The 24,493-nt window shown below is 40.6% G+C and overlaps 4 protein-coding genes across 7 annotated transcripts; 2 read left to right on the top strand and 2 right to left on the bottom strand.

Moving 5' to 3' along the window:
- The first annotated feature begins 1,702 nt into the window (after positions 1 to 1,702).
- On the top strand, positions 1,703 to 6,388 carry LOC4339440 (tRNA(His) guanylyltransferase 2). Its single transcript, XM_015784807.2, has 15 exons — positions 1,703 to 1,851; positions 2,053 to 2,211; positions 2,560 to 2,691; positions 2,957 to 3,001; positions 3,101 to 3,270; positions 3,505 to 3,590; positions 3,679 to 3,786; positions 4,406 to 4,535; positions 4,640 to 4,739; positions 4,826 to 4,957; positions 5,237 to 5,281; positions 5,365 to 5,534; positions 5,657 to 5,742; positions 5,841 to 5,948; positions 6,058 to 6,388. The coding sequence occupies exons 2-15, from the start codon at positions 2,105 to 2,107 to the stop codon at positions 6,196 to 6,198; spliced, it is 1,560 nt and encodes a 519-aa protein (XP_015640293.1). The 5' UTR covers positions 1,703 to 1,851; positions 2,053 to 2,104; the 3' UTR covers positions 6,199 to 6,388.
- LOC4339441 (type IV inositol polyphosphate 5-phosphatase 3) lies at positions 6,363 to 11,535 on the bottom strand. Of its 4 annotated transcripts, none has more exons than XM_066310819.1 (10): positions 11,384 to 11,535; positions 11,054 to 11,225; positions 10,177 to 10,239; positions 9,483 to 9,570; positions 9,118 to 9,222; positions 8,031 to 8,808; positions 7,565 to 7,749; positions 7,206 to 7,314; positions 6,991 to 7,133; positions 6,363 to 6,887 (listed from the first exon to the last, which is right to left on the bottom strand). In XM_066310819.1, the coding sequence occupies exons 1-10, from the start codon at positions 11,498 to 11,500 to the stop codon at positions 6,683 to 6,685; spliced, it is 1,965 nt and encodes a 654-aa protein (XP_066166916.1). In that variant the 5' UTR covers positions 11,501 to 11,535; the 3' UTR covers positions 6,363 to 6,682. The 4 variants fall into 4 exon arrangements, with proteins under 4 accessions (XP_066166916.1, XP_015640291.1, XP_015640290.1 ...); XM_015784805.3 differs by having other exon boundaries at positions 11,054 to 11,237; XM_015784804.3 differs by having other exon boundaries at positions 11,054 to 11,240.
- A 3,361-nt stretch (positions 11,536 to 14,896) lies between these two features.
- Positions 14,897 to 17,105, bottom strand: LOC4339442 (uncharacterized). The gene is made up of 2 exons (XM_015782484.3): positions 16,913 to 17,105; positions 14,897 to 15,282 (listed from the first exon to the last, which is right to left on the bottom strand). The coding sequence occupies exons 1-2, from the start codon at positions 17,033 to 17,035 to the stop codon at positions 15,163 to 15,165; spliced, it is 243 nt and encodes an 80-aa protein (XP_015637970.1). The 5' UTR covers positions 17,036 to 17,105; the 3' UTR covers positions 14,897 to 15,162.
- A 1,051-nt stretch (positions 17,106 to 18,156) lies between these two features.
- Positions 18,157 to 22,394, top strand: LOC4339443 (protein PIGMENT DEFECTIVE 338, chloroplastic). The gene is made up of 8 exons (XM_015782591.3): positions 18,157 to 19,075; positions 20,021 to 20,095; positions 20,168 to 20,239; positions 20,410 to 20,490; positions 20,672 to 20,769; positions 21,420 to 21,545; positions 21,657 to 21,705; positions 22,078 to 22,394. Exons 1-8 carry the CDS (start codon positions 18,221 to 18,223, stop codon positions 22,279 to 22,281), a joined length of 1,560 nt encoding a protein of 519 aa, XP_015638077.1. The 5' UTR covers positions 18,157 to 18,220; the 3' UTR covers positions 22,282 to 22,394.
- The last annotated feature ends 2,099 nt before the right edge of the window (positions 22,395 to 24,493 follow it).

Below are 24,493 nucleotides of genomic sequence, written 5' to 3' on the forward strand. Positions count from 1 at the left end.
ACTTGACAAACCCAATGACATATTGTAGAGCAGGGATAAAATTAGTGACACACAATGGATTGTCTCTGTTTTTTATGGTTGTTCAGTTAACTACCTATCTACTATGATGCGGCATTTTTAGAAAAAGTTAAATCTTATACTATAAGTCCAAATCTTACACATTAAATTACATACACTTATAATATAATTTTTCAAATATAAAATGCCCTATTCTCATTTTATAGGAGAAATATAGAAAAATGATGTATTATCTATTTAATTATGAGAAATATATTAGTCCAAATTAACATATATGTAGAAAATAAAAAATAATATGAAAGAATTACGGAAATACGTACTAACGTAGTCATCATATATAATACAATGAGAAAAAAAGACCATAACCGAATGCTTTATTATTGAGCAAAAGTGATGGTATTATTTTTATCATCTTTTAGCGGAATCTATCTAACCATAGTTAATCAGCCCGTGTTAGTAGAAGTCTGTATCGTCATGCATCAACATATCATGAGATTATTAGTTATAGCTAGGTACACCGGCATAATCATACTTAGCATATCACGAGACTATCGGGTTATGGACAATTATCTTTAGTTGTGCTAGAGAAAAAAAAAGTACTCCCTTCGTCCCATAAAAAACCAACCTAGGACTGGATGTGACACATCCTAGTAAAACGAATCTAGACATGCATATGTTCATATTTGTTGTACTAGAATGTGCCACACCAGTTCTACATTCGTTTTTTATGGGACAAAGGGAGTAAATTACAATCCATACTATGTATTCTTAAAAATTCTTAAAAGTTTTCATATAATATTATACTTTAACCATTTTCATTTACACAATAGCTAACTTTACATTTTTATTTGGACTACCATATTCTATCCATCTCCAAGTCCAGTGACTCAGTAATCATTTCGCACATTAACTCTCTCTCTCTCTCTCCATTTTCTTTTTCCATCCGACAGTTGGATAACCGATGGATCTAGCAAGAAAGAGCCTAGATATAGCGCCTTCGCTCTTCGTCGGGTCAGCTCCTGCCTTCCAAAGTCCTTGCAAGCTCGACATCTCCGACCTTAATAGCAACCATAACAATAGTGCGCATCACGATAGGGGAGGAGAAAAAGACATATCGATTACTAGAGGTTAAGGCTGCGCATGTAAAGGCAAAGAGGAGGAACGATGGTGGCTCATGGAGAAAGAGCGTTACGTAGAGTGGCAGTTAGCGGTTGCTGGTGGTATGAGGAATTTGTTGTCGACACAATCGTTTAATTTTTTCCTAAGTATTGATGATACGTGGGTCACCAGTTATATAAAGAAATAGCACTAGCTAGTTTTAAAATACTACCTTGTCCCAAAATAAGTGTAACTGTGAAAATCCGTGTCGAATTTTTGACCGTCCGTCTTTAAAAAGTTTATGAAAAATTAAAATAAATTAGTCACACGTAAAATATTATTCATGTTTTATCATCTAATAACAATAAAAATACTAATGGACGGAGGGAGTGGTAAATAAAAATATTGAGATAAGGGGGGAGTAGTCTTTTTTTTTTTTGAGAACCAGGAATTTATTAAACTTAGAAGCAGAGTACATGCTTGAGAGTACAATTAAGGGACTCAAAATGATTAGATAGAATTCTAGCACAACAGTCCTTTGTTGGATAGGCAATATGGAAAATGTTCTGACAATTGTAGGTTAGGTAAGGGGGGAGTAGTCGAGTATCGCGTAAAAGAAAAAGAAATCTCTCGTTGTCTCCGCTCCTTGCGCCGCCGCCAAGACGAGTCGCGGCTGAACAGGGGAGGGCCGGGCGGCGATCTCCATCGCAGCGGAGGGGAGGGGAGGGGATCCTGGTGCGTCCTCTTTCTGATTCATCTCTCTCTCTCCCACCCCACCGGGACTGGAATTTGCTTGCGCTTCTCTTCTAGATCTTCTCCTCCTCCTTAATTTGATAGCCTTAAACCTCTCTTAAATAATAACAGTTTGTTTGTTCACCCAAAAGTTTGGATCCGCCCCTGTTAATGCCGCGTCTGCTGCTACTGGCACCTTTGCAGAATTGCAGGCGTAGTCTGGTCGTCGTGGCGGTGAGGTGAGGGGGTGACGGCGATGGCCAACAGCGAGTACGAGTACGTGAAGAGGGAGTTCGAGCTCGACAGCCTCCTCCCGCCCTCTAATTGGATCGTTGTGCGCATCGACGGCTGCCACTTCCACCGGTACAGTTGCTCTCACCTTCCATCCGGTGGCTGTATCAGTTCATTCTCTGGTGGTAGTGCAGTGTGCGATAGTTTATGCAGACATGGCAATTTCAGTTTAAATCTCCTGCTTTTTGCTTGATGCAACATGTCTGTTTGGTCTTAGACTCTTAGGGATAAAAAAAAAGAAGCTAAACCTGCTATTATGCACAACGCCTTCTGCTTGGTTTTCTTTGTGATGATCGGTTTATATGAGAAGCAGGCCACAGTGTGTGTGGATACTAGACAGGGGAAATCACTGTTGCTTACAATTTGGAATAGTTGATCTGTGTTTGTCCTGTCCACTAATTTCAGCATTCTCTTTGTTAGATTCTCCAAGATACATACCTTTGAGAAACCAAATGATGAGCGTGCTTTAAGATTGATGAACGCCTGTGCCACTTCTATGCTCGAAAAGTTCCCAGACATAGTCTTCGCATATGGCGTCAGTGATGAGTACAGGTACAACATCTTCTCTTGGAATTTTCAGTTTGAATTTTTCCAGAGTCCTTAGTTTGTTCTTTCTCCAAAGGTAAATGAGAAACACTACACTTGATTGCCATGGTTAATGTTATCATTATGTAAGAGCTGTGCTGTTATATTACATGTGCAAAATGCCTCTTAAGTAGGTGATCAAAGACGTGAACTGTAGATACTCCCTGTTGACATAGAATGCATTGTCTTCAGTATAATTATAAGTTATTTGCATCTCATGTTTGTGTTGCAGTTTTGTTTTTAGAGAGGAAACTGAATTCTATCAAAGACGAGAAAGGTACCATTTAATATGTACACCATTTTCACTGAGTATCTTGAATGTGCTTATGTGCAATGTTTTATGACATTGGCTTTTCTACTAATAACTTGCATGCAGTAAAATTCTATCTTTATGTGTTTCCTACTTCACTTCTGTGTACGTGATGAAGTGGAAAGATTTCTTTCCTAATAAGGAGTTGAAGGAGCCTCCATATTTTGATGGTCGAGTTGTATGCTATCCAAACTTGAAGACTATCCGTGATTACCTGGCCTGGAGACAAGTGGATTGTAAGATATTCTCTCCACCAACTTTTTCTTGTATAGCAAAACAGATTCAATATTCATATTTTTGCATTGTGCAATGATGTTCTGTACAATGAAACCGTTTTGTATATCATCTTTACCTAATACGGAATCAGCTTAGCACCACTAAATATTTGTCTATGTGTTAGGAGATTTGTACAACTTATTTCTTCATTAAACAGATCGACTCAGAACAAATTCCTTTGTTGTGTTTTTTAGGTCATATAAACAATCAATATAACACCTGCTTCTGGTCGTTAGTGAAGTCTGGGAAAACTGAAAAAGAAGCTCAACAAGCATTGAAGGTAATCAAAATGTTTTAGAGAGTTTATATATGCTTCCAATTGCATTTTAATAAATGATTGTTTTCTTTTTGTTTCCTCTTCTTTCTAGGGGACATTTTCAAAGGACAAGAATGAGTTACTTTCACAACAGTTCCAAATCAATTATGATGATGAACCGGCTATATTCCGAAAAGGGTCTTGCGTTTACCGAGACAAGGTAATGCTGCCAAGAAAGCAAAACGGCATCATTATTAATAGCTTTGATAATACTCAACAAAGTATTTACATAGTCTCTACTCTCTAGTAATGCCCATGGTAGTTTTTTTCCATACTTGCCATCAGAGATATTTCAAAGAAGATTTGGGACCTTGTAGTGAGACTTATTTGCTAGTTCTCTTGGTAGGAACTTGGCGAGATTTGCAGTTTTCAGTTGTTTGGTCATGCGTAATTATATGGAAGTGGAATGGCAAAAAAAAAAAAAAGAGGGGGGGACAGATTAAAACTTGTCTGGATTTTGTAAAAAAGGTACTTGTCTTATAGTGATAATCAGAGCACCCTTTATGCAATCCGGTGCCAGTTCTTTTTAAGTTATTGATCAAAGATTATGATTCTTATAACATGATTGTAAACTGCATACTACCTTTCTTTTATGGGTTTGATTGTGGAACAATCGTAGTTCTTGGAAAATTTTATCTTCATCCTTTTTCCTTTTTGTGAACTATTATTCTCATCCCTTTGCTGAGATTGACTAACCAGGAATGAAATAACATGCTTTCTGAAATGTTAATAGTTGTTAAATGCACTTTTGTATGCTAAGAGCTTTTGTATCACTGTAGGTAGAAACAATGGTGAAGACTGATCGTTGTGGAAACCCCATAAAAAGGACACGCTTAGTTATTACAAATGCAAATGTCGATATCATAGGACCCGAGTTTTGGGAAAATCATCCATATATTCTTCGAGAAGGTGAGTTGAGTTAACTCCTGTTCTCTATATGCTTTCAGCAATTCAGCTGCAGTCAGAACTCTGAAAATGTACAGCATCAATCTAACTGGAGTCTTTGGTTAAAGAAAAATGTAGGTATGAGAATGTTAAGAAGTTTGACATCAACCATAGGCTTCCACCTTGTAATTGGACTGTCGTTCGCATCGACATTTGTAAATTTGAGCAGTTAGGACCCTCTTGTTTCTTCTTTATTTGAAAGCATGATGCAATCTCTTTTGTGTCTTGTTGAGAACTCAAATTTTCTTTGTTAGATTCTCGTTGATCCATTCATTTGACAAGCCAAATGATGAGGCAGCTCTAAGGTTGATGAATGCTTCTGCTTCTTTGATGATGGAGTCATTCCCTGACATTGTCTTTGGCTATGGTTTTAGCAATGAGTACAGGTAAGATATACCTCCTTATGACCTTATCCACTGTCTTAGAGCAAAAACAATTGAAAGAAAGAAAAACCTTTGCTTGTACAGAAAAAAAAGTCCTGGATGTCATGAACTGAATTGATTTTGTTTTAATTTAGTCTTCGCAAGATAAAAATATTATGACTAATAATCCATACATTAAATTGTATAGCAAAGGTTTCATCTTAGACAAATATTTTTATATTTGATGGACAGAAAATTCATCTTTTGCAAATGTTCTTTCTTATTTTCTTCTTGTTGTCGCAGTTTTGTGTTCCAGGATAAGACTGAACTATACCAGCGTCAGGAAAGGTAATTACTGATTTTATGCATTTCTATTATGCCTGTCCTTTCAAGAGGTGCCATTGACAAAATGATTGCACCTTCTTTTGCAGCTTAATCCTTTCATCATGTACCTCACGTTTCACCTTGTTTTACATGATGAAGTGGAAAGATTTTTTCCCCAACAAGGACTTAGTGGAGCCACCGCACTTTGAGGCAGAACTTCTATGTTACCCAAAACAAAAGATACTTTGTGATTATTTGTCATCGAGACAAGCAGAATGTAAGTTATTCCTCCTAAAAGGCATATATTCTGACACTGTTAAATGATTCTCTTCAGTGAACTTCAGTATGTATTCGTTTGTTCATCTTCAGTGAACTCACGTGCTACGTACTATTTCGCAGGCCACACCACCAACCAATACAGCACATGCTTTTGGATGCTAGTGAAATCTGGCAAAAGTGAAAACGAAGCTCGTGAGATATTAAAGGTCTTCTTTCATCATTTCGGTTTAAATATTTCCCCCCTCTTGATCTTGTTTGATGCTTTGGTTATCTGTAGCCATAACTCTCTTACTGCTCTCTGCAGGGAACATTATCAAAGGACAAGAACGAGTTGCTTTTCCAGCAATTTCATTTGAATTACAACAATGAACCAGCTGTGTTTCGGAAGGGTTCATGTACTTACCGGCAAAAGGTAATCTTTGTTGTTCCCAAGAAGCATTTTGCCTGACTTCTTGTATTATTTCCGCTGCCTGCTTTGTTTTCCACAAGAATCTTAACTCGTACGTTTCAAATGGCTGCAGGTGGAAGAATCTGCAGACGCAGAGGGTAGAGAAAATACCACAAGAGAACGGTGGGATGTGATTGTGGCACACGCAGACATGGGGACGGAATTTTGGAGAAAGCATCCTTATATTTTAAGAAAATTGGATTTACTAGGCTGATAAAATTTTCTCATCAACCTTTTCCACATTATCTTTTCGTTGTTGTAGTGTTGTATATGCATTGTCCACACTAGTAGAAAAATGGCTGGCCTCTCTTCATTGGCCATTCATCTCGTTCATTTCGTTCATGTGCAAAACTTGTGCCCCTAAGATGCAGTTTCAGCTGACAGAATTGAGAATCGTGATGATATATCTGTATCTTGCTGAATGGAAAATTAGGCTCAAACAGAGAAGGGGTACACCCGTGTGGTAATCATTTACAGTTTTCAAAAGAAACAAGAACGCTATACACTTATGATCAAAAAAAAAAAACGCTATACACTTTTCAGAAGAAAACCTATAGCTATAGTAAATCATCCAGCTATGCATTTACCTAGTACTAACTCCTTTTTTTTTTACAATTGTGAACAGCAAAATCAGGCAGGTTATTCAGCGACCTTCAGCTGAAGAACTTGCCTGCACAATCAAATATATATATTTTCACTCAAGTTCTATCTTCTTCCGTTACCAGATGATACTCAACCTCTGCATCCGTAAATGTTAATGCTTTCTGCAACTTTCTGTGGCAGAGAACCTCAACATCTGCCATGAAGACTGCAGTCACAGGGCGGTGATCAGAAAGCTTAAGCTCTCCTCTCCTGTAGGAAATTAACCTGATTCCCTTTCCTCGTGAAAGAATCCTATCACACCTGAACAGGCAACAGATATGATTTCTAAGCATGAACTTGAGTTAATCTTTTAAGGTTAATTATGCAAAAAAAAAGAAGGCAGTGCTATGAAAAACTAACATACCATGCTGGTGTTCTCCTTCCAGATTTTGGCTCATCACTTACATACTTTTCTGAGTCAAACTCGTATTTATATGTTGGGGGGAAGCTGATATCTCCTTCGATCCAACCATCAAAAGTGTGTCCTTTACTCAATTCTCTTTTTAGCTGTTACAAAGGGAGGAAAAGCATGATTCAGAAATCTATAATGGTAATGAATGTATCACACCATCAAATTACCTGATCATTCTCAAACAATCCATCCCAATCTTGCTTGGAGATAAGTTCATGTGCTCTTTCATATGATAAGTTGATTCGGTAGTTGAGATCTCCAAACCATATGATCCTTCTGAAAATGATGACATGGATAACCATAAGAAATCAAGGGAAAAGATGGTTATATCGTAAGCAAGGCATTATCATGAGTAGTGTCCAGCGACAAACAGTAGATGAAACCATAGAAGAATAAATTCTGGTTGGGTGCAAGCCTCTCGAGGATAGTAAAAGGTTTTCATAAGACACAAGTTTGTGAACTTGTAATGGAAATGGGGGCGCTCAGCCCTTGGTCAAAAAAAATAAAAACAAGTTTGTGAACTTACTCATGACCCAATATTCCCTTAGGCGTGCTAAGTCCAGGAAGTGGGTTAAATACTGTTCTTCGGAGGATTTCTTCAACATCTGCATTTCTTTTCAGTTCATCGCCATCCTTTTCTCCAGAAGTTAGGTGGCAACATACAAAGCAAAAATGTGTCTGATGTATAGACATGCTGACTGATATTGACCCCTGGAACATTCAAGAAGCACATGTGCACGGTGCACCAATTATTTTCTAAATTTTGAAAAAAGAAAAGGTGCAGCATGAAGAAGCATCGTCAAGCCAATGATTTGTAGAATAACAAAGTAGATGAAACTAAATTTTTATGCTAACATATAGAGCAGATAGAAGGAAGTACAAACCAACACCAAACTGATTAACCTATGGGACTTCTTGACTAAATGATTTGCGAATGTTTTGAGTGCTGTTGAATTGAATAATAAGAGCAGTGGATTAAAGTTGATACTTGCCTTGTTGCCCATATAACCCATTGCACCTACACCGACAGTTGATACTCTCAAATTCTGAATGTGCTTCCGCAAGTCTCTCCGAACCCATATTGAAAGATATATTCCCACCATTTGCTTGCTTACTATTCGCAGAAAGCATGGCCTTTTACTTTTAATCACTCCATTGTCACTGTTAACTTGATGGGATAAATCATCATTTGGAAAATTCACTGTTGATTTCAAAGATGCTGGAGTTGCTAGAGCCTTCAGTGAAGTGCTAGCCCGAAGACACTGAGCCATCATATCCAATGGCTGTTCAGGCCAAATCATTCCAAGCCTTTCTGGATGATAGAGTAATTTGGTTGTCTCTTCCAGTTTTGATCTGTCTTTTTCATAACTTAAGTTGGGGGACTGATCAGAAGTCTTTACTGAATCCATCCTGCTGAAATCTTTGCCTTTATGAACTCTTCCGTTGGAAGCAGCACTGAAGTTTTCATATGTTTTATCATGAACTACATCATTGTCAATAGCTATATCATCATTTTGTTTAATCAATGGATGAAGCTCACCATAATTGTCACTGTCAGACTCGCTAAGCAATTCATCTTTCATCACCATAACATAATCTGATGGATTAAACCTTGATGGTGAAGGAGGATCACTGTGACATTTATACTGCGGCTTATCTGGACAAATCTTATTCAAAGTTTCACGAATAATATGCTCCCATACTGCAATTGGACTGTTATCCTCAGAACCAAATATGTTTCCAGCATTTAATGGAACAATTTCTTGAAATCTGAAAGATAAACATAAATTTATGACAATGGATTTTTTATATACTTCAGTTGTAGTGCTGACAACAGAACAACCAACCAACATCATGACATACACGAATACAAATAGAACCACCACCATACCATAGCTAAATAATAAAATAATGTCTGTCTCTTTTGAAGAAACTGTGATGCCAAAATAATTTCAAATCATGATCCAGAAACATTTTTTTAGTTTTCAAAGATAAGAAGTGGAGTGCTTCATGCGAATCTGCGGCACAAATCTTTTACCTTACAAAATAGGGGGAAAAAAATTGTGAATAGTGATTTACCCAAGAACATAAATATCAGCCTGCTCCTCCTTATCCAACCAGTCTTGAATGTCCAGATCACTGGGTGGAAACTTGCCTGCAAGATTCCATGTCCCTACACAAATCCTGCATATAGAAAACAGTTTGAAACATATACAAAAGTATCATATTTTATTTATTTCAGCCGGTAACAAGTGGGTTCAATTGTAGCATTAACCTGAAATGATTTGTGTGATAGGAATACGGTGAAATGAGTGGCTGACATCACATTAATTAATTACATAGTGACATAAGATGATAGGAACAATACTCACTGTAACTGGAAGAACATAACTAGGACCAGGAAAAAAAAATGCAAAGATGGAGAAAATTCTATACGGCTATACCTGAGTTCTCTGATGTCAATATACTGAGCGCGAAGGGTCTCTGATTTGCGTCTTCTAAGCCTGTAAGGCATAGATTTAATTTCATCCCCTACATTGTGTAGTTGATTGCATTAGCATATAAGGCAAACCTGCCATGTCAGTTTTATCAAACAAGTGCTTGTGCTGCACATAAGGCAACCAATCAGCCCTGCCTTTTCAAATAGGCACTTAATGTACTAAACATGGACTTCAGAGTAACTTGAAAAAATATTGAAAGCTGAATGCTTGCTAATTATATTCAATTCTGTTTCATCCATTGTGATAACATCAAATGTTTATTAATAAAAACAAGAAAAGCATGATGTACTATTTTGTAGAACAGTTTAAGATAAACCGATCTAGAGGCATCATCACCCCAGGGAAACTGAAATTCGAGGCTACAGTCTCTCGTATGTAAATGATTACCAAACATAAGGTCTTTCCTCTTTGGTCAATGGACTCATATGTTCTGTCTACAAAACCAAACTAGCCTTTACTGCTCAGATTAGTATTTTAGCACCAATATGCAAGACCATTCCCTTGTATGAAAATCAACTAGGGACAACTCATCTAAAAGATAGAACATGTAGAAAGAAATAGACTTATCAAAAAACCGAATGTGCAGATCTTCAGCAGACCTCTCCAAAAAAAAATGAGGAGCTAATAATGAAATTACCAATTGTTCCTGCACCAAGTCCATCTAAACTCGTCCCTTCACCATATGATTCATTATCCCTGTCTGCACAAATGGCATAATAAAGAGAACAATCAGAATATGCATGATTCAATAACATATGCAAGTTAAGTGCAAGAAGAGCAATTGATAAGGACATGTTGTTAACTAAAAACAACACCTACAGGACTTTTATCAAAGGGAGCAGCTGTCATTAGATAGTAAAGTCAACTAGATAAGATGGTCACATTACCATTCATTGAAGCAATAAGAAAAAAACGAGGCTATGAGTTAAGCAAAAGTTGCCTGCTTTATCCTCACTTTTTGCTACCCATTTTGCTCAAGCAAGCTTAGAAAAGAATCGAAAAGGTATCATGCTTTCGCCAAATCCTTGAACTCCCTGACCTAACATTCCTTTCCTTAAAAAGGTTGAATATACCAAAAGAAAGCCGCTGGTATGCAGAGAGTACTAGCCTAGCTACACATCACAATGGAAGTCTTTCTCAGAGATATTAATGACCATACCAAATTGCCGGCACTTGCAATTGCAAGATCATCAACTTACACACAAAATTAAACATGACATCTCCTAGTTCTAAAGAAAAAAAAACTAACCAATTCTTTGAATGGGATTATTTTTTAATCTTCTGAAAAAAAAAAGGAGAGTCAAATCACAAAGGCGTACAAGAAAGAGCTTCCATTGCAGTATGCTGGTCAGCATTCCCCTCATTGCCTAGCAATCAAAACAACACAAATTCGCACACCAAATTCTCCCCCCATTTTTCCTCCAGACAAGAGCAAAGCTTGAGTAAACTGGATCAAATCAGAGCAGCTAGGAAGGAAGAGGAGAGGGGACGGTGACTCGGTGAGGCAGGTTAACCTTCGCCGTCGAGCTCGCCGTCGCTGGCGTCGCACTCGTCGGCGCTGAAGTCGGAGTCGCCCGACCCGGAGCCGACGTTGAGCCACTTGCGAAGCACCACCCTGCGCCACAGCCGCAGCGCGCCGCACCAGCAATCCACGCCGCAGCACAGCATCATCGTCTCGGCGCACCTCTGCACAAGCCCCTTCTCCACCACCACCCGGAGCAGACGAGAGAATTTTCAGAATCAGACAGCAGCAACAACAAGAACAGCAATAATAACCGATTTGATCCAAGAACGCGAGCAAAAATGCAAGGGAACCCAACTCCACCCCGGCCAAGAACTGGTACCTGGTTCTCCCTCCTGCCCCCGCACCGCATCTGGGACGCGGCCATGGCTGGCTCCTGGAGCTGGTGGCCTCGGCGAGGTAGGAGCGGCGACGAGGCGGAGGAGGAAGAGGACGCCATTTTCGCTGGCTTCTTGAGCGGGTGGGCAACTGACTGGGCCGCCGCCTAAATGCAATGTGCTATATAATTGAAGGTTATTAGTACTAAATATTTTAATTAATTACTAAGTCCCCTAAAAACTGCACGAAGTACATTTTTCTAAATATTATTTTGCGGGAGTAATGTTCCCAAAAAAAAGTCAACATAACACCAACAAATTCTCTTTTATAAATGTCAAAAGACTTTACAATTGTACTATTATGTAATGTTCATTAAGATAGACTTGACTATATTATTTTCATATACCTAAAACATATATTTTAAACAATAAAGTGTCTAGTATAATGTATTCATATGATTTGTTACTACTCTACTTTTTTCTACAGAATTAGTCAAACTTAAAGTAGTTTAACTTTAACTAAAATTAAATCACTTTATCACCTGAAATAGATGAAGTACTTTGATTGCGCACATGCATTTTTTTCCCAAATAGTAGAATGATATTGTAATCACTGTTCGAGAGTAGAAATGAATAGATTAATTATTATAAAATTGAAAGAATCGATTTAAATAGTCATTTAAGATTTATTTTATAATCATATCATTTAGCAACTTGAGAAGCGTGTTGTATTAATCAATTCTTCATTCCTTCAAAAGAACGTGCCTAAGATATGTATTCTTTTATGATCTATGGGAGTTCCTTTGCAATTGCCAATCAAATATGTGACCATATTTTCTGTTTGGCTTGCAAGCGCATCGTCGACTCGTCGTCATCATCTGTCGCTCCCAGAGATGTCCTGCCGGATGCCCTGCTGAAAGGTGCCGTACTGCTGTTTGGGTCTCCTTGATCGATGTCTGCTTTGGAAGGATTTCTAAACGATCCAAACAATGGAGCATTTTCGCTAGCTGCTCCGAGATGAGCATCGCTGGACAAGAAAACCACAGCAGATGAGACCAATTGATCGGGATTAATGTGCATTGATACGCTACCTCGTATCATTCCTGTAAATACTTATCGTGTACTCCGTATTATTCAGTGGAATCAATGAATCAGACAGTCACTTCAGTGTCTTTTCTTATAATGTGTTGTTGGCATATCATCTCCTTGCAGCGAGATCAAAGTTTTATGTTTTGTGAGTGTTCCTGTTCCTGTCAGCGTCTGAATATTTGGGCTGATATTTATGTGGACTTGGATCCTTCACCTGTTACTTCAGCGAGGTTAATATGGTCCTGGAAAATGTTGAGTACAAACAATGTTTGTTGCCTAGTGGATTAGCAGAAAGGTACAATTTGGATTGTGTTACTGTACTGTCCTTTTCATTGCCATAGAAATTGTTTGGGTGATAGCTCACTTATTTGATCGTATTAATACTGTTTAATGATGGGTTGCATCTAACATGCACAAAACCGTACTAGTAAATTGTTACCCAGGGATCTGAAGATGCATTTGTATTCATCTGATCCTGCAATGTTAGAAAGGTTTTGTAGACTGCAGGCAAAGAAATTTTTCTGATGGCTCCGATCCTTTTGCTGAAGTCAAAGTGAGCTTAATTAGTTCTGGTTTATTTTTATCCTTTTCCGGTTCAATTATTGACGAGTGCTAATATTGTGTCTTACTGTTTGTGGAATTTGCTTGCACATTAGCATGCATATGGTCAGTGGTGTTGTTTGCTGGTGTCTGCGTAACGTCCATCATTTGCATCAAAGGAGAGCACATGGATTGTTTTCTCCAGTGTCATGGATCTCAGAGGCATTAAAATTAATCTCTCAAGTTCTATCTATCTTTGGATATCTGCGTTCTTTCCACAAGTTTCCCAACCCCTTTCCCTCGTTTTCCGCGTGCACGCTTTTCAAACTGCTAAATGGTGTGTTTTTTTGCAAAAAGTTTCTATACGAAAGTTGCTTTAAAAAAACAAATTAATCCATTTTTGAAAAAAAATTAACTAATACTTAATTAATCACACGCTAATGGACCGCTCCGTTTTCCGTGCGGTGGAGTTGGGTTCCCAACCCCAAGTATCAAACACAGCCATAGTGGTCAGTGGACACCATGAAAGAGTTTGCTTCTTACAATTTGCTAATCTGATGACTCCACTACTTTCTCTAAAATAAATTGACCATATTTCAATTTGTATGGTTAGGAGTCCCAGTCATTATCATGTGTTTAATATCTGGTGTTTGACTACTGGCATGAATTATTTTTTTCTACATAAAATTGTGGTGGAAATGTTGCCACAATGGGCTGTCAATTAATAATAATGTTTTTGGTCTCTACAGATTGCTGACAACCAATAAGGATATTAGATTTTTTTTACATAATATATTAAAATGTTTAACTAGATGTTTATAGAACATGCTGAGATCTTGATGAAAGCAGCTTTCCTGTAAACAACTTTGTTTATTGTGTTGATCACAAATCTGAACTATATGCTCATTTCTCTCCTCACACCTACCAAATCCATCATATCTGATCAGACTCGCAAGCAGTTGCAAGCAGCATATTCCCCCAATCATTATTTCATTGCCAATTGTTTTGAAGCAGTCGCATTACCACCGTCTCATTCTGATAACTCTATGGGCATTTTTCAGGTAATCGTGCATGCACTTGCAGCTTAACAGGTTGAATATGAGAACCGCATTATCGGAAAGAACACGGTTGGGGATACTGAAATGGTTGGAGCTTTGATGCCGTAATTAGTTTCCGTCTGTTGTTTGGCAGATTTGCAAGAACAGAACAGATTGAAAATGCTGGAGATTTGTTGGCACCTATGAATATGATGAAGTTACAGTACTAGTACAGTACCCTGAAGTTCACCGGATCACTAGAAGAATTTTCATCTACCATTAATTCTCAGTACTGGGCAAGGAAGAATCTGCTTGAAGGGGATTCCTTGCACGAATCATCTGTCAAGAAAACAACCAGCTCTAGCAGCACCAATTAGCGTCTCAACCCAGAACTCAAAAGAAGTTAGTAGACAGAAAGGGACAGTTAATTGTTCAGAAATCAGTATAATTCAGTAGAAGTAGGACGAGCATATATAGAGAATACAGTAGCACACGCAACAATCCTGAATTCCCATGCCACTATGCCAGTGATGACGAACTGGTGACGACGATGAGTCATCAGCTAGCCATTGTGCAGCATGGTTCTCCATGGCCGCAAAGAAGCTAGCATCGGTGATACTTTCCTGCCAGAACAAGGACGGCAAGTCTCTTTGCAATGTTCATCTGTGATACTTTATCCATTTATGTATTTAAGTGATTGTTTTCCACAATAGATGGCCAATTTGTCAGTATCAGATTCATTCCAAGATCTACCATTTTGCCTGGCCATAAAATGCACATGCATCACGGAAAGTTTTGAAAAAGAATAACAGCAGGCATCTTAAAACATCCAAGTTCCTGGCAGCAAACAGGTAAAGAAACTTTCACACAGGTACATTGGTAAATGATCGAGCTTGACTGCCAAGGTTCAGTGCCATCAAAAGTGAAATGGTTTTGCAAGGTTGGGTATCCCCATGGGCATCTATAACACTACAGAAGCTTCATTGCCACACACAAAAAAAAAACTCTTCACTAAATTATTTTGCAGTCAGTCATCGGCTTTTGCCTCCAAGAGACGATAACACAGGTTAAAGTAAACAGTCGTAAATCATCCATACTCAAGCCAGCCAATGAACAGACTAATCAGATGGCACGCCCACGTCTGGAGCAGTCTCGCTGGTTTTCTGGTCTTCCAATGTAGCAAGTCGTTTGTCAAGAGCTTTGTAACGGGCATCCACATGGTCTTGTAGGCCTTTGACCTGAGTATGCATTTGAAAGGTCAGATGCTTTTACATTGAAACCCAACCAGTATCATGCACAGTGGAATTGAACATGCACATAAATTTTGTGCAAAGGGAGCAGGATTAGAACCACATATAGAGAATCATAGAAACCTCAATCTTACAGCTCAAACAAGTGGCCTGTTTGAAGGACCCAAGAAAAATATGAAAAGTTAACTTCTCATATGAATAGCCTCCTTAGCTATGCCATAGCTGGACCTGGATGGTTATATTGATTGGAGGTAACACAAGTAGACCATCCACCCATTTTAAGGAACCTCTTCTGACAAACTACAGAGTCACATATATTGCATCTTACAAAACAGCTTCCAGCTTTCATCCACGTGACGTGATTCTACTTTTACATGAGGTTATCCCACCATTGCATACTAATCTAGGACTCTAGGTTAATCAGGCATATGGACTATCCTAAAGTTCTTCCATAGCACTGTTGGCATATACATATCATTTCACCTTTCTCACAAAAGAGTCATTTCTCACTGAAGTTCCAACAAAATTTCAAATTGGAAACAAGTTATTGGTAACAGCACCAAGGTTCTTGCTGATGACAGGAATGCACCAGTTTCAAGTTAAAATACTCTGAAGAAAAGCCATTTATAGCTGCAAATTTTATGTTGCAAGATGACGTTCCTGTGCAACTTAAATGCACAGACGTTGCACTAATGAATGCCTATGTCTATGATAATATAATATGTAGGATACTGGGTTCAATTCAACTCCAACCACGCCATAATATTAATATTAAATGGCATCCTAAAATTCACTCTCTTTTTCCACATTCTTGAACACAAAGCATTTTCTGTGCACGCAAGGAATGGCAAACACATTGTTTTCAGATTCAAAGTGAATAGAAATCTCATAAAGAATGGTGTTATGGCATTGTCTAGAAAAACATATTCAAGCAACAGTATTTCAGAATATCAGGTTGTGGCTTCTCATCCTTAGGCGTTTTGAAAAGCTAGTTGCTTCTGTGGACAATGTACATTGTACGCGAGAGCCCACCAAGATGACCACAAGCTAAAAATAATTAAACTGCCACACGAACCTTCAATTTGGCAAGCTCAGATTCCACATGAAGTGGTACTGGAACTGTCAACCAAGCCAAACTTTGGAACTGCGTTGCTAGTTAAATTATACAATTGAACACAAGTGATAGTTAAATTGAAAGTGGCAGGACCATGGAACAGTAGCCTCTATCACGGTATCACCACAGACACTCCACATTATCAGAAAATAATTGGGCAGAGGAAAAGTTCAGGCTTGGTTTTTAATCCATGCATGTTATTGGCAGCCCAATTTCAGGACAGAACAACAGCGTCAAATCCCCTTTCGGTCAAACTGAAGAGAATGCAGCACAATCATATGATATAGACACGAAGATTAAATTGGTAAACACATAAAAATAAAAATCTAGGTAACGATCTAGACACGCATAGCGTATATCCGGAGTTGCAAGCTTGAAAAGCGGGTATCCCTAAATCTCCCTCTCCACAGGCGACGTGCGGGGGACGCGATTGAACTGCCAGATAAACCACCGACGATCAAGGATCCAAGATCTTGGGTTTTAGGGAGGAGGGGGCGCACAGACCTGGAGGGCCATGGAGTCGTGGGCGAGCTTGTAGTCCTTGTAGAGGAAGAAGCCGCCGGCGGCCCCGGCGGCGGCGGCGCCGGCGAAGAAGGAGGCCAGCCTCACCCGCAGCATGAACCCCATCGTTCTCGCGAGGCGGAATCCCTTGCCTTGCTTGCTCCCTTCCCCCCTTCCTCTGCCGCCGCTCCCTGCTGCCAAAGGCGTGCGTGCCCCGTTGTTTGGTGTTGTGCTGGCCGCGACGGCGCCTTGGGCTTGGGCTTGGGCTGCTCGGGCTCGACTGGCTCGTCCTGCCTGACTGCATCGGGCCCATATGTCAGTGGTTTTGCTATAAGTAAAACTCAAAATTTGTTTAACAAGGATACTTTGCAGTACTGTACTTACACAGTAGTAGTCGTTATAACACAGTGTTGCTGCTGCAGCTGCTTACACAAATCACTGTTTCGGCCGGCTGCACCGCAGGTCCGCAGCCGCATGAGTTAAGCCGAACAGGCCCGTAGTGGTTGACAGGTGGACCCGATCCTATATGTCAGCGGCAGTTAGCCAGCTACTGCATGTGCAGTACTGCAGATAATCCCTACTGAAATTTGTTCCATGCAATAAAAAAAGGGGTAAAACACGGGCAAAATTATTTGCATAGTAGTTTGGTGAAAAGGGTAAAACGATTAGGCATAGAGTGCGATTTAATGTTATCTTAAATATAATACTTCATTGTATTTATGGTTTCAAACTGCAATTTACTAGCCTGATGTGATACACAAATGGATTTTTTTAAAGAAAAAAAAATCAAACTTCTACCAAGTTGAAAACTCCACATCAAAGTTCATATCTATCTATTTTCTTTAAAAAACACGGTTTTTATTGTTAATAAGATTCATATTCATATATTAGCCTTGAATATTTCTCTTGGTATGCCTCAACTCTTTTCCATATACATCATCCCTAAGACCAGTATAGTAACATTAAATAAAATAGTACTCCATTTGTCTCTAAATTTTTGGTTGGATGTTACACATCTTAGTATAATGAATCTGCGTAGAGAGCCTATCTAGATTCATTGTAATATGATATGTTATATCTGGACTTATAAGGACGGATGAAAGTATTAAAACGGGCTGAAAGTATCGGGCCGAACCGTCGCTGCAGCTTTACTCTGGCCCGATTTCCCGCATAAAAATCCAGGCCTGCTTCCGCGAGAAGACCCAAAATAGGAAATATCCCTCCTGTTCACGGTGGCCGCGCCGCGAGGAGATAACGGCTTTCCTACCCACCCACTCCACTCCACTCCACTCCCCCACCCGCTCGCACGCCATGCCGCCCCCGTCCCTCCTCTCCCTCCTCCCCGCCGCCTCCGTCTCCCCGCGAAGCCGCCGAGCGGCGCGGCGGAGACCCCCCACCGCGAGCCGCCTCCCCGTCCGCGGAGCACGAGCTGCGTCGCCGCTCCACGCCTCCTCCTCCTCCTCCTCCGGTGGCGGCGAAGGCGGAGGAGGTGATGAACTGCACCTCCTCGAGAAGCCGTTCCCTTCCCCATCCCCCGCCGATGAGGATGAGTCTGAGTCGACCGAGGCCGCTCCGGCACTGTCCACGGAGGAGGCGCTCGCGCCGTTCCTCAAGTTCTTCCAGGGGAAGAGCACCGAGCCCGACGAGGACGACGCGGCGGCGGGAGGCGGCGGCGGCGGCGGCGGAGGCTATGTGGAGGAAGACGAGGAGGACAAGGGGGAGGGGAGTGCCGGAGCTGGTGCGGGTGGGCGTGGGGTCGTGTATTACGACCCCAAGCCCGGGGACCTCGCGGTCGGCGTCGTGGTCGGCGGCGACGGGAGGACGCTCGACATCGACGTCGGCGCCGGTGGCGAGCCGGCGCTGATGCTGGCCAAGGAGGCGGTGCCTATGACCGGGGAGGAGTTTGAGTACCTGGCATGCGACGTGGCGTCGAAGGATGCAGCCCAGTTCGCCGCGGAAGGGAAGGTGGGAGTCGTGGTCAGCGGCGGGGAGGGGCAAGGAGAGGCGACGGGCGGGAGGAACGGAAAGGGGAGAGGGAGAGGTTCGCCGGCTTTGGGCGTCGGCACGGTGGTGTTCACCGAGGTCCTCGGTCGAACACTTGGCGGGCGGCCGCTGCTGTCCGCGCGCCGGCTGTTCCGGCGCGTCGCGTGGCACAGAGTGAGGCAGGTTCTCTATGTCTCTCCTTTCTACATTAGTTGGAATTTGATGAACTGATCACTTAGCGATAATTCGGTAGTTCAATCTCTTTTTCATAGTTGATGCATTACTAATCTATAGACAGAGTCTTGACATGATGCTATCCCAGTCCCAGTCCCAGTCCCAGATACTTCAAACCAACAGTTATAGTACTAAGTAATTCTATCGGCCCCATTGTTTGGCTTATTCGGCATATTTGCAAACGAGAAGTAATTTGTGAATAAAATTTTTATATACGTGTTCTTAGCGACCTAAAAGCAAAGGCTGAAAAATAAACTTTGATGAAAAAACCCTAAAATCAGCTTCAAATTTAAGGTTGAAAATTCAAATTTTAGCTGATAAGCATAAGCATAAGCGAAAAGATGAGGCCGATACGGTTAGGTCTGGAGCTCATGAGTCATGACCACCTTGTTTGTAGCAACTAGACCCTTAAAGTAACTGCTTGCTCTTAAAGCTCGAAATGTTAAAGCGTAGTGATTCATCTTGCTATTAGATTAACAAGCACCTAGGATGTCCAGATCGTAAGTGTCTGAAATCACGTGTGTTAAATAGGAGTTATTAGTATGGAATCGTATGATTATGAGCTTATGGCTCCTATCTGCACTACGAGTTGGCACAATCTCTATGCACCGGCTGTAAGTTATTACACTGTAGAGCTCATGTACTTCAGAAATTCAAGGTGTTACATGAATACTGAGCAATCTAGAGGAAGCTTGTGTGATGAATATGTACAATGAAAATTTTTCTTTCTTGATATCTTATTTGAGTGACAATGGATATGGTTGTCTTACGGAATTTGCATCTCTAACACACTTGAATGAGAAAGTTTCGCGTAAATGTTTTTTAGAGTGATGGCTGTCCTTTTCTTCTTCTGAATGCTCTTATATGACTGTTTATGTACACACCATTGTCCAGATAAAGCAGTTAAATGTGCCTATCAAGGTTAAAATTTTTGAGTGGAATGCCGGAGGCCTGCTGACAAGAATTGAGGTATAATTTTACTATTCTACATTACAAGGTCCTTTTTTCATTTTTATGACTAAAACTTATTTCACTCCTCAGGGGCTTCGGGCATTCCTCCCTAAACCTGAAATGATGACTAGACCAAGAAACTTCACGGATCTAAAGAATACTGTAAGTACAGCATGACATGTAATATCACTTTACATCCCTAGGCACTTGGAATCTGCATTATGCTGCTTTCCTGTTATGGCATAGCAGCATGACTGACTGTTTTAGCAGCTATCTGTTTAAGGAAGTGGTTGTCTTTCATGAATAATAATAATAATATTTCTTCTACACAGGTTGGTCAACAGATCCATGTCTGCATCACAAGGATTGATGAAAAAGCTAACGAATTGATAATTAGTGAAAAAGAAGCATGGGTAAGTTGACTGCATTGACATCTAGTGCTCCCCTTTGTTTTATATTTTCACTGACATATCATTTATCAGAACTGTCTAATTATTTAAAGTAGTGGTTCTTGGTCAATTCAATTTCTGCTGTGCATTAAATTATACTTATATGAGTACAGCAATGCTTATCTTTGTTTATCACTTGTATTAGGCAATGACATACCTTAGGGAAGGAACTCTTTTGCAAGGGACAGTCCGCAAATTGTTTCCATACGGTGCACAAATTACGATTGGCGACACTAACAGAGGGTAACATCTATAACATGATTGTCAATTGCTATATATGTCATTTCTTCCTATTCAACTGAATTTCATTGATCACCCAAAAAATCAAGCATATGTTCCAGTGTGGCTTGTTATCTGCTTGTATCTGCCCAATTAGTTAGAAGAAAATGTCGTATTTAATTTTAGCAGCATTGCTAGGAGTCTTGGCTTTACGTGATGCAAGCATCCTTAGTCTTGATTGTTAGAAGTAGAGTGAAACCTGAGGTTTACCAATCGACTCAGATTGTGGGTTTCATTACAAATGCTCACATTATGCGAACTGATGATTAGGGCTCTCTGCGGAAGCATCTTCTGGCTAAGATTTCAGAAACTTGCTATGCTTTAGATCAGGGTGGTTGCACTGATAATGCAGTAGATGACTACTACATTTTACACGTGACTCATATAAATTCGTGCATTCATAGTACTTCTCTTTGTTTTGGTAAAAAAAAAAAGTACTTCCCTTTGATGAACTGCTTTTTTTCCTGGATTGTGAACTGGTCTGCATTATCTCATGCCCAGTCCAGTAGAATGCATATCTAGTCCATATTCTAATGGCACGCTTGTAAAGGTCTGCAAGTGGATAAATCCACACGCCAAATGCAACGTAACTCATAATGCTTTGCGTTTTGCAGTGGATTGCTACATGTCTCAAATATAACACGGGGGCAGCTAACATCCGTTGGTGATGTGCTAAAAGTGGGTGAGGAAGTGAAAGCTATCGTGATTAAATCAACAGCCCCGGGCAGAATTGCTCTCAGGTACACTGCCCAAACATGTAACCGGATAATTGCTTTTGTTGTTTGATAGGCCATCTGCTGTTCACAGCGTCTATGATTGTCCTTTGAAACTGTTGATGTTTCATTCTGCAGTACCAAGGACCTTGAGAGCGAACCTGGACTGTTTCTCTCTAACAAGGAGGTCAGAAAACTCTAAATTTCTTTCTCCATTCTGGACCATCGTAAACATACTACTCCATATGTCCCACTAAATAAGGCGCAATTAAACTTAGCACGGTCTTCAAAACTATTTTTTTGACTTTAAATTTCTCATATTCTATAGTGTTTATAGCAACAAAAACATAATCATATGAAAGTAAATTTTAAATATTAATCTAATGATATTATTTTCATCAAATAAAATTAAATTTATAATAAAAATAATTATTGGTCAAACATTGAATCTTAAAATATGTGTGTCTTATTCAGTGGGACGGAGAGTATACCGATGTCAACAATGTAGGCTTGCCAATGTTCAGGCTTGTCACATTTTTTCATTTTTGTATGGTTGCAGAAGGTGTTCTCCGAGGCTGAAGAGATGGCGCAAAGATACCGGGACCAAATTTCAGAGAAGCATCAACCAGCTGAGTTAGACTCCTCGTTCGACGAGGTTGCTCCCTTTGACGACGAGGCAGTGTCTTATGCGAACTGGAAGTGGTTAAGATTCAGCAAATCTGACAAAACAAACTTTAACCCTCGTGCTGAATCGGGTTTGTAATTTGTAATACAGAGGGAACCTCAATTTCTTTTGTTTCTCAAGTCCATAGTTAACTGCAAATGTGCGTGATTTATTGGAAGAAATGTGATTGTTACCGGCCTTTAATTATGCCATTCCATTGTTTCCATGGCCGTCGAGATATGCTTTCACGAATGGATTCGATCGGATCACCACGCATTTGTTTTTTACTCCACGCTGTCACGCATATATGTGTTCGTGTGGCCTCGCCGTTGGTTAACCGGTAGCTGTTGCCGACGCCTTTTTCTAACAAAAACCGCCTCCATCACAAGAATACGTAAACACCAATCCTGCCGCCCTCACGTTTCTGTTTCTGGACGATCGAGATGGACGCGACGCATGCATCGCACGTTGATTCCATCATGTTCAAGGCTTCATCCGACTGAGATCGATGAACAGCCGGCGACGACGACGAAGCTCAGAAAACTTGGGGAGTGAAAAGGGATCAGGATTCAGGACGACGGCATCGTCAATTCGTCGTCCACTTCATCCATTAATTCCTTTGTCAAAAGCAAACACTGCTGTTCGCTGCTCATCTTTCTCCCTGCCATATATCCCTTCGATTCGTCCTCTTCTCAATCCGTCTTCCTCATCAATCTTGCCGGTCTTGTCATATTTTTATCGTTTATGATAGTGTGATCGACAGCTCCTTTGCTCGGATGAATCTGCCAGTGCAACCACCCAAAGTCATACTACATCGCATTAATAAAGTTTAAAGAAACAAAGGGATAGTAGTAGTAGTAGTATATTAGCATCGATCAATGGCGCACTTTATTCGTTTCTGGATGACACTGACGGTTCAACTCTTAGCCTCTTAGGAAGAGCATTGAGCAACAAGTTTCTGCTGTGCGTTGTCTACCTTGTTAATTAATTAACCTACGTGTTGGTCTTTTATGTGTAGCTAATGGCACTTTTTATGTAAGAGACGAAAGCGAAGCACTAACACTATGTTTTTTTGTAGGTTCGTGTTATAATACTACCATGAGATTCCTCAAGTAGAAGAAGCTTCAGTTCAATGACAGGGATGTGTTTCAGTCTTCTCTAGGCTCTAGCTACCTAACCTTCTTGTATTGTATATATAGCAATATCTAGCGTTGGTTTTCTGAAGGAGACAGAACTCGATCCGATACCAAATCCCATTATTTCTGCCGTTGAATGTCACCGAATCATCACAGCGGACAGTGGATTATGTTTTATGTGTGGATCGATCAGAAGAAGCCAAAGAAGTTCCCTGTTTCGCTGTCGTTTGATTTGTCTTTGGCCTTTGTAAGTATCCCGCTTCAGTACTCGGTAGCAGTATCTTCAGGGATACTGAGTATAGTAGTCGTACTGGCAGGAAATTGAAGGCCGGCAATGGCAGCTTCAAGTACCCGATTTACTACTACAGGAGGGCACAGTTAGGTTGGCATATGATTGGATCATTGGAGCAGCAGGGTACGGAAACAAATCCTCGGCAGTACTAGTAGCGGTGATTGACGTGTGGGTCCGGAGCCACACGTCAATGTCTGCTACTGTATCAGTAGTACTGCAGACAATCCACACTGGTAAAGTACTACCTGATCTACCATGGGATCGCCATTTGCCGTAAAGAAGTGTTTTCATTCCTGAATGGATATCTTCTCATTTCTTGCATACCATCTATTTAATATTAAAAAAAATAAAAAATACAAGATAAATTAGTATAAAACATATTACACCAGAAACATACCATACCAAATTCGATTTCTGTAAATTAAAAGTAGTTAACGTATGAAAAACGAGAGAATGTTTCCTCCATGCATGGAAGAAAATTCACCTCCCATTAGCTGCCAGTAGTAGTGGTCGGTTTGTTGCTAGCGGCTGCCATTCTGTCCATGTAAAAACAAGCACATGAGGCGTTTGATGGCGGTGCGTTCGGTGGACCAGTAGTCCAGTACTACTACGACTGCACAACACAGAACCACACTGCTCAATGGAGTGCGTGTTTTTCGCTGCAGGGGACGGTGGTGAAAGTGAATGCGATTTTTATACGTCGCTCGTGCGGTCGTGCCGCGCGCGCCGGTTGCCCCCTCCACCGCCGTTCGACCGTAACTCCGCGCTTGCGGCTCTCTCGTACGAGAAACCGCGGCGCGCGGCGGCGTTAAAGCGCGGCCGCCACCGTTGCGCGATCGGCGGGGAGTTGGAGGCAAGCATGCACACCTGAACCTTCTCGGTT

This window comes from Oryza sativa, chromosome 5, assembly GCF_034140825.1.
Source record: "Oryza sativa Japonica Group chromosome 5, ASM3414082v1".
NCBI lineage: Eukaryota > Viridiplantae > Streptophyta > Magnoliopsida > Poales > Poaceae > Oryza > Oryza sativa.

Coding starts and splice junctions, on each gene's coding strand:
- LOC4339440 (XM_015784807.2), top strand. CDS start 2,105: ATGGCCAACAGCGAGTACGAGTACGTGAAGAGGGAGTTCGAGCTCGAC. Junction 5,282..5,364: donor CTATACCAGCGTCAGGAAAG/GTAATTACTGAT, acceptor CTTCTTTTGCAG/CTTAATCCTTTCATCATGTA. Junction 5,535..5,656: donor GTCATCGAGACAAGCAGAAT/GTAAGTTATTCC, acceptor ACTATTTCGCAG/GCCACACCACCAACCAATAC.
- LOC4339441 (XM_015784804.3), bottom strand. CDS start 11,500: ATGGCGTCCTCTTCCTCCTCCGCCTCGTCGCCGCTCCTACCTCGCCGA. Junction 7,750..8,030: donor TGGGTTATATGGGCAACAAG/GCAAGTATCAAC, acceptor TGAATGTTCCAG/GGGTCAATATCAGTCAGCAT. Junction 6,888..6,990: donor GGAAGGAGAACACCAGCATG/GTATGTTAGTTT, acceptor TTGCCTGTTCAG/GTGTGATAGGATTCTTTCAC.
- LOC4339442 (XM_015782484.3), bottom strand. CDS start 17,035: ATGGGGTTCATGCTGCGGGTGAGGCTGGCCTCCTTCTTCGCCGGCGCC. Junction 15,283..16,912: donor ACGACTCCATGGCCCTCCAG/GTCTGTGCGCCC, acceptor ATGCATACTCAG/GTCAAAGGCCTACAAGACCA.
- LOC4339443 (XM_015782591.3), top strand. CDS start 18,221: ATGCCGCCCCCGTCCCTCCTCTCCCTCCTCCCCGCCGCCTCCGTCTCC. Junction 20,096..20,167: donor GCCTGCTGACAAGAATTGAG/GTATAATTTTAC, acceptor TTCACTCCTCAG/GGGCTTCGGGCATTCCTCCC. Junction 21,706..22,077: donor TGTTTCTCTCTAACAAGGAG/GTCAGAAAACTC, acceptor GTATGGTTGCAG/AAGGTGTTCTCCGAGGCTGA.